This window comes from Mandrillus leucophaeus, unplaced genomic scaffold, assembly GCF_000951045.1.
Source record: "Mandrillus leucophaeus isolate KB7577 unplaced genomic scaffold, Mleu.le_1.0 Scaffold78, whole genome shotgun sequence".
Taxonomy (NCBI): Eukaryota; Metazoa; Chordata; class Mammalia; order Primates; family Cercopithecidae; genus Mandrillus; species Mandrillus leucophaeus.
The window spans coordinates 2,051,132-2,059,157 of NW_012108474.1; the positions used below are offsets into that span (position 1 = coordinate 2,051,132).

Here is an 8,026-nt window from a genome sequence, read left to right on the forward strand (position 1 = left end):
GGCGTTCCGGGCTCTGCTCCCTCCAGGCTGCGGGGGCCGAGTGCCACCCAGGACAGCAGCAGCAGCGCCAAGGCCAGGCCTCCTGCGGGGGGAGAGGCTTGGGGAGGCGGCCCGAGGAGGGCTCTGCCCGAGTGAGCCTGATACCAGCACAGCCGGAAGCGGTGCTCAGGTGTGAACGGAGGCTCGAGGTCATCCGCTGAGATGCGAAGCAGCTGGTGAGCCCCACAGGTCCTCCGGCCCAAAAGCTGACGCTGCGCTTCCCACCCCATGGGACAGAGGAGTGGCCGCCCCGCCCTGCCCCGCTGCACAGACGCTGAGGGCTTGGCTCTCTAGCTCTGCGCAGGCCACGTGGGCTCGGCTAGGCTGGGTCTCGGGCTGTCTGGCATGTGGCAGCCGCACCCCCAAGGCAGGCACTTGAGCCAGGCCAGGCTGCCACGTTGGCCTAGAGGAAGGGGAGGGAACTGAGCCATTGGCCAAGGTCCGGCCATTTTCTGAACATTCTGGAGTAGGTCTGGGTGGGCACTAGCTCACTGCCGTAAGAGGCTGGACAGTGAGCTGGGCACCTCCTGCCCCAGTTAGGTCCCCTCAGCGGGGTCTCACCTGCCTGCATCCAGGTCTTGGGTGCTGTGGGGGGGACCGGGGCACCACTGTTGGGGGACAGGTAGGAACCCCGGACCGTCAGTCACCGAGGCTCACATTGCCTTTCAGGACAAGGGTCCACAGGCCTCACAGACCCGGCCAGCAGCCTCCCAAGCAGTGATGACTCAAAACCTCCCCTGTACAGCCCCCGCATCCTCAGAGGGTATGGAATCGCTGGGATGGTGGGAGGGAGAGCGAGGTGGGGTCCCCCGACCGCCCTTCTGCCGTGATGGGTTGGGGGTGGCCTGAGCCAGCTCTGAGCTCAGCTCAGGCTTGGGGGCGGCCAAAGCCGCAAGGGGTCACCCCACAGAGACAGTGGGGTGTAAGCCAACATCTCCTGCCTGGGCTGGGCCCACGACGCAGGCTGTGAGGGGCACCTCCCGTTGCTGTGCCCGCTGTTCTGGGGGCTGAAGGCTCCGGCCTGTGCCTGGTCCTCCTCCCCTGCGCTGCCGCCAGTGTCCTTAGGGTGAAGGACAGGACACAGACCCTCTGCTGCCAGGCACAGCTGCATCTCCCTGCCAACCCCAGCAGATGCATTTCCGACTGTGGGCTCCCCAGTCCCTGGTGGGGGGACTTCCTGGGGGTCACCCCTAGCCTCTCCCCAGTGGGCTCAGGGTCACGGACTGGCCACCCCCAGAGCAGGTGGCGGGGCGCTTGGGGGCCTCACCTTTCCTCAGGGCCATCCCGCGTGCAGAGCAGGCCGCAGGCAGGCAGCAAGGGAGGGTACGTCTGCTGCGCCGGCCACCCCTGCCCTCTGGATTTCCCCACTGCGGGGCAGCCCGCGCCTGTCACCTGGCTGACCCAACCCAGCTGGCCCTGGCTCTGTTAACCCCCTCGTGCCGGGCAGCCGGTATCGGCCCGGAGCCCTGGGGTGCAGACAGTGCAGGGGGTGAGGGAGCTTCTGTCGGGGTCCGAGGTGGGCTGTGATGTGGCCCTGGGGGCTGATGGCCAGTGCCCGGGCCCTGTGCAGGGCTGACGGGGGAGGGCTGGGCAGCGAGGTTGGGGTGGGGACCCCTTGCAGCAACCTGGGAGAGGCTGGGGCTTGAGGCAGGTTTGGGGAGCCCAGGACTTTACCAGCTCCTGTTGCGGGCAGGGTGCCCCTCGGGCAGCTCCTGGGGTCTTGACCCCACCCCTGGCCTGAGCAGCCAGCCATGTGGGGCTCAGGGGCTGCCTCCCCTTCCCCGCGCCCCACCCAGTCATCCACCCGCCCTCCCGGGGGTTCCCTAAAGCCTGGGTGGGAGCTGCCATTCGTTCTTCAGGCCCATGGTGCTGTCCAGGGCCCAAGCTCGCCCCACCTCTCCCGTGACCTTACGGGCGCTGGTGTCTGGCCACTGCCCCGCCCCCAGCCTCTTCTAGGAATGCCTGGCAGGGCTGCAAGCGCCTGTTTGCTTTTGCCCTGCACCATCCTCGGGGAAAGTGTGGGGGTGGCCTGGCCATGGGAGCCAGGTCTTATGCCCCAGACAAGCCTCACCTGCCCCTTGCTGTGCCCCAAGGCTCTGGTGAGGGCCTGGCCGCCCCACAGTCACCGCTTGTGTGCAGAGAGGCCACAGGAATGTGTGCCCAGCCATGTCCGAGGCCACCCCTGGGCTCCGTCTCCACCTGCCTCCAGCGGCCCCTCGCTCCCCTCCACCTGCTCAGACCACTTCCCAGTCAGTCGCTGTCTCCACCAGGGCCTGAGCCGCTGCAGCCCCTCCTCTCCAGGTCCCTGCTGGCCCCTCCTCTGGCTGTCAGCGGGGCCTGCCCACCAGTCCCTCGGCAGTGGGAAAGCGTTCAGGGAAGCGGCCGGGAGGGGCGCAGGTGGAGGCAGAGCCGGGGCTGGAGGAGACCGAAGCTCTCCAGGCCCTACCCCGTCCGCGGCTCCGACCTCACCTGGCGGGCCCCGTGCAGAGCTGTGGGAAGCCGCCGGCCCACTGTCATCGTCTTCTCTTTATCAAGAATTGATCATTTTCCAGGTGGCGTCTCGGCTTCTCTTCTGAGAAATTATAGATCCACGGGGAGAAAGTCCACACCCAGAAAAACCCACGATCCGTTTACTCAGCAGAAAACGCGGACTCAGCAGGGGCCTGGGGCCAGTGGACCTGGGCGGCCTCTTCTCAGGAGAAGTGCCCGTGTGGGGGCCCCTGACCTGTGTCAGGCCACGCACCACACCTGGGAGCCCTGCACACTCCAGGTGGGAGGGGAGAATCTGTCCCTGTTCTCCTTCGGGAGAGGCCGAGCGTCGTGGGCAGGCGGAGCCTCACCGGGGTTGCGGCAGCGGGTAAGGGGGCTCCAGGCCTCTGGTTCCTGTGGTAACACCGAGGTCTACGCACACATTCAGCCCACTGAGTTCCAGAGGCCGCCATCACTGCCACCATCACTGCCACCATCACTGCCACCATCACTGCCACCATCACTGCCCCCATCACTGCCCCCAGCCCCGATGGCCCCACTGCCCCTGTGGCCTGTTCTGGCTCAAGGCCGGTGGCCTCCCAGGCTCCTGTCTTCAGGCTGCGCAGAGCCTGGCTTTCTGTAGGACAGGACCGGAGGGAGGCGACGCCATGTCTAGGTCAGATCCTGGAATGCATCTGTCCCTGTCCCTCACTGTTTCCAGCAGTGCCAGCGAGTCCTATGGCTCCGCATCCTGTGGGCGCACACCTGTCCACACTCAGGCCGTTGGCAAGCGGATGGTGACCGCCACCGGGGAGACCCAGCATCTTCTCTAGCACACGGCCGCAGGGTCATCCGGCCTCGGCCACTGCTGGTTGCCGTATCTTGCCAATTTTCTAGTTAGCTGGCTGATTTCTGATTTGCAAGACACAAGGAAGACCAAAAGCTTTCTGCATGCACACCTGTCAGGGGTGTGGCCGGTGGTCTCTGTCACACTGTGTGGCCTTTCCATCTTCTCACTAGGATTCTGAGTTTTTTGTTTGTTTGTTTTTGAGTTGGAGGTTCGTTCTTGTTGCCCAGGATGGAGTGCAATGGCGCCATCTCGGCTCACTGCAACCTCCGCCTCCCGGGTTCAGGCAATTCTTCTGCCTCAGCCTCCCGAGTACTGAGATTGCAGGCATGAGCCACCACGCCTGGCTAATTTTTATTTTATTTTATTTATTTATTTTTTAAGACAGAGTCTCACTCTGTCGCCAGGGCTGGAGACCCTGTCTCTTATACACATCTAGATGTGTATAAGAGACAGCACCCAACTAATTTTTGTATTTTTAGTAGAGACGGGGTTTCACCATGTTGGCCAGGAGGGTCTTGATCTCCTGACTTTGTGATCTGCCCGCCTTGGCCTCCCAAAATGCTGGGATTACAGCCGTCAGCCACTGCACCCAACCAGTGAAATTTCTAAGCAGCAACGTGTTCGAAAGGTGACCTGCGTGCTGTGTTAAAAGCATTCAGTTTTGTGTATTCACAAAGATATGGTTTGGAATTGGAACTTTAGTTTAAAACGGAAGCGAACCATAAAAGGCTGAAAAATTTGCAGCATGGTGATGCCATAAAAAAGCCTGTTTTCTGAGGAGAAATTTAAGCTGGCTGCAGAAATTTGCATAACAAGGAGCCAAATGTTAATCACAAAGACAGTGGGGAAAATGTCTCCAGGGCATGTCAGAGGTCTTCAGGGCAGCCCCTCCTGTCACAGGTCCCGAGGCCTAGGAGGATAAAAATGGTTTAGTGGACGGCGCCCAGGGCCTTGCTGCTTTGTGCAGTCTTGGGTGCCCTGCCTCCCAGCCATGGCGAAAGGGAGCCAAGGTGCAGCTCAGACTGTTGCTTCAGAGGGTGCAAGCCCCCAGCCTTGGCAGTTTCCAGGTGGTGTTGCGCCTGCAGATGCCCAGAAGTCAAGAATTGAGGTTTGGGAGCTGGGTGCAGTGGCTCACACCTGTAATCCCAGCAGCACTTTGGGAGGCTGAGGCAGGTAGTTCACCTGAGGTCAGGAGTTTGAAACCAGCCTGGCCAACATGGTGAAACCCTGTCTCTACTGAAAATACAAAAATTAGTCAAGTGTGGTGATGCGCACCTGTAGTCCCAGCTACTTGGGAGGCTGAGGTGGGAGGATCACTTGAACCTGAGAGGCGGAAGTTGCAGTGAGCCAAGATCATGCCACTGTACTCCAGCCTGGGTGACAGAGCGAGACACCATAAAAAAAAAAAATCAGGTTTGGGAACCTCTGCCTAGATTTCAGAGGCTGTATAGGAACACTTGGATTTCCAGGCAGAAGTGTGCTGCAGGGACAGAGTCTTCACAGAGAACCTCTGCTAGGGCAATACGGAAGGGAAATGTGGGGTTGGATCCCCCGCAGAGTCCCTACTGGGGCACTGCCTAGTGGAGCTGTGAGAAAAGGGCCACCATCCTCCAGACCCCAGAATGGTAGATCCACTGACAGCAGCTTGCACCATGCACCTGGAAAAGCCACAGACACTTGACATGAGCCTGTGACAGCAGCTGGGAGGGAGGCTGTACCCTGCAAAGTCACAGGGGTGGAGCTGCCCGAGGCCTTGGGAACCCACCTCTTGCATCAGTGTGATCTGGATGTGAGACATGGAGTCGAAGGAGATCATTTTGTAGCTTTAAGATTTGACTGCCCTGTTGGATTTCGGACTTGCATGGGGCCCGTAGCCCCTTTGTTTTGGCCAACTTCTCCCATTTGGAATGGATGTATTTACCGAATGCCTGCACCTTTGATTTTACAGGCTCATAGGCAGAAGGGACTTGCCTTGTCTCAGATGAGACTTTGGACTTGGACTTTTGGATTAATGCTGGAATGAGTTAAGACTTTGGGGGACGGCTGGAAAGGCATGATTGTATTTTGAATTGTGAGGATATGAGGTTTAGGAGGGGCCGGGGCGGGATGATATGGTTTGGCTGTGTCCCCACCGAAATCTCATCTTGAATTATAGTTCCCATAATCCCCACACGTGTGAGAGGGACTCGGTGGAGACAGCTGAATCAGGGGCTTGGTTCCCTCCGTCCTGTTCTCTTGAGAGTGAGTTCTCATGAGAGCTGATGGTTTTATAAGCGGCTTCCCCCTTCACTGGGCACTCATTTCTCTCACCTGCTGCCATGAGAAGAAGAACTTGTTTGCCTCTTTTCCCACCATGATTATAAGTTTCCTGGGGCCTCGCCCGCCTTGCAGAACTGCGAGTCAGTTAAACCTCTTTTCTTTATAAATTGCCCACTCTCAGGCAGTCCTTTATAGCAATGTGAGAATGGACTAATACAGATGGGAAAATGGCAAAATTCTTAATGTCCTCTATCTTATTTTTATGGTTTCAAGTACTATTTTGTGCAGACACTGTCCTGTTTTCCCTTCTAATCAGCCTCCTAAGAGGGAAAGGCCAGGCTCAGGGTTAACTGTTCCCATGTGGGGGTTACCATCAGCCTCTGTGCTGTTGAGTGGAAGGGCTGTCACTGCCCATCATAAACCAAGCCCCTCCAAGCCTGGGCCCCTTTCTGGATTCCTGGTCCCTCTGTCTGTCCACTGCCACGCTCTCTGCACAGTGTGACTTCGTGGTAAGCTGGAGTTTTTCTTTCTTTCTTTCTTTTTGGGGACATGGTCTTGCTCTGTTTCCCAGGCTGGAGTGCAGTGGTGCCATCTTGGCTCACTGCAGCCTCAACCTCCCAGGCTCAGGTGATCCTCCCACATCAGCCTCCCAAGTAGCTGGGACTTACAGGCGTGGTGTGTGCCACCATCCTCAGCTAATTTTTATTTTTTTATAGGGTCTCCCTGTCATTTTCAGGAAATTCTCATATCTGGTAGAGTAGGGCCTCATTCTTCAAGAGCATCTTGGCTCTTCCCAGTCCTCTGTGTTTCCATATAAACCTTGGAAGCAGCTGTTGAGTCTCTAAAACAAAACCAAATTCTGCGTGGCGCTGCAGTCTGTCATGTCTTCCTGCACTGAGTGTTCCACCCTGGGGACATGCGGTATTTCCTCCTTTACCGAGGACTTGTGTCTCTCACGTTTTTGTAGATTTTCTACGATGTGCTCTTGCATGTATTTTCTTAGATTCTTTTCCTATATGATTGTTGCTTTTGATACTATTATGCATTATCATTTTCCCTCCTCAATTTCATTTGCTGTTTGTCAGGGCTGGAATTGTTTTCTAGACAGGTTGGGATAACTAAGTATGAAGTAACGCATTCTCTTTACCCTACGATTCTGTTTCTAAAACAGTTTTGTTGATTTATAATTTACAGAGCACAAAATTCCCTCACTGTAAGTGTGCAGTCGGTGACAGGAAATGCGTGCTGTGCGGCCAGCACTGCCCTCCACCTTTCCCACATGAGCCGCGTGCTCTGCATCTGGTTTCTTCCCTGGATGCAGTGTTTTGGAGGCTCGTCCATGCCGTGACATGGAGCAATGCTTCATGCTTTACAGTTGAACGATGCTCCGCTCTGTGGCCTCATTTGTTCACGGCTCCTCCTTAGTTGCTGGAGGCTTGGGCTGTTTCCATTTGGGGATACTGTGAAAAATGGTACTCTATTTGTGTGCAAGTCTTTGGACACAGGTTTCATTTTTCTTGGGTACAGTCTTAGGAGTGGAGTTGCTGGTTCATAGCGTTGTATCTCTTTAAAAACTTTTCCAGTGTGGGCATACTTTTTTTTTTTTTTAAAGTCAGAATCTCACTCTTATCACCTAGGCTGGAGTGCAGTGGCACAATCTTGACTCACTGCAACTTCCACCTCCTGGGTTCAAGCAATTCTCCTGCCTCAGCCTCCTGAGTAGCTGAGATTACATGCGCCCACCACCACGCCCGGCTAATTGTTTTATTTTTCGAAGAGACGGGGTTTCACCATGTTGGCCTGGCTGCTCTCAAACTCCTGACCTCAGATGATCTGCCCACCTTGGCCTCCCAAAGTGCTGGGATTACAGGTGTGAGCCCCAACGCCCAGCCACATGTACTGTTTTACAAAGTAGGCGAGTTTCAGTTGTCCCACATCCTCACCAGCATTTGGTATGTTCATGTAAGCTATTCCCACTCATGTTTTTCTGTTAACTAGTGATGTCAAACCTCTTCATGTGTTTATTGGCCATTCTAATGTCAGTCTTTGGTGACATAGTCTAAGTTACGCTTTTTGTTTTTATTTTTTTAACATGTACAAAGCTGCGGGATACCCATTTTTAATTGGGTTATGTTCTTGAGTTGTGTAAGACTTTGTGTATTACTTACAACTCTCAGTGGTGGATCAACAAGGAAAAAAAAAAAACTGGCAAATATTTTTCCCAGCCTGTGGCTTCTCTATTTTTTTTTTTTTTTTTAAAGCTGTCTTTTGGCCCAGTGTGGTGGCTCACATCTGTAATCCCAGCACTTTGGGAGGCTGAGGCTGGAGGGCTGCTTAAGCCCAAGATTTCAAGACTGGCCTAGGCAACATAGCAAGACCCCACCTCTACAAAAAATACAAAAATTAGCC

At 55.8% G+C, this 8,026-nt stretch overlaps 1 protein-coding gene across 1 annotated transcript in view; it reads right to left on the reverse strand.

Moving 5' to 3' along the window:
- The window catches only part of IGFALS (insulin-like growth factor binding protein, acid labile subunit), an 11,197-nt gene extending 7,939 nt beyond the window's left edge, over nt 1-3,258 (reverse strand). The window contains exons 1-2 of the mRNA XM_011967030.1: nt 3,221-3,258; nt 2,509-2,528 (exon numbers count right to left, since the gene is read on the reverse strand). Coding sequence (XP_011822420.1) covers nt 2,509-2,528; nt 3,221-3,258 — 58 coding nt within the window. The remainder of the gene's footprint in view (nt 1-2,508; nt 2,529-3,220) is intronic.
- Nucleotides 3,259-8,026: the final 4,768 nt, after the last annotated feature.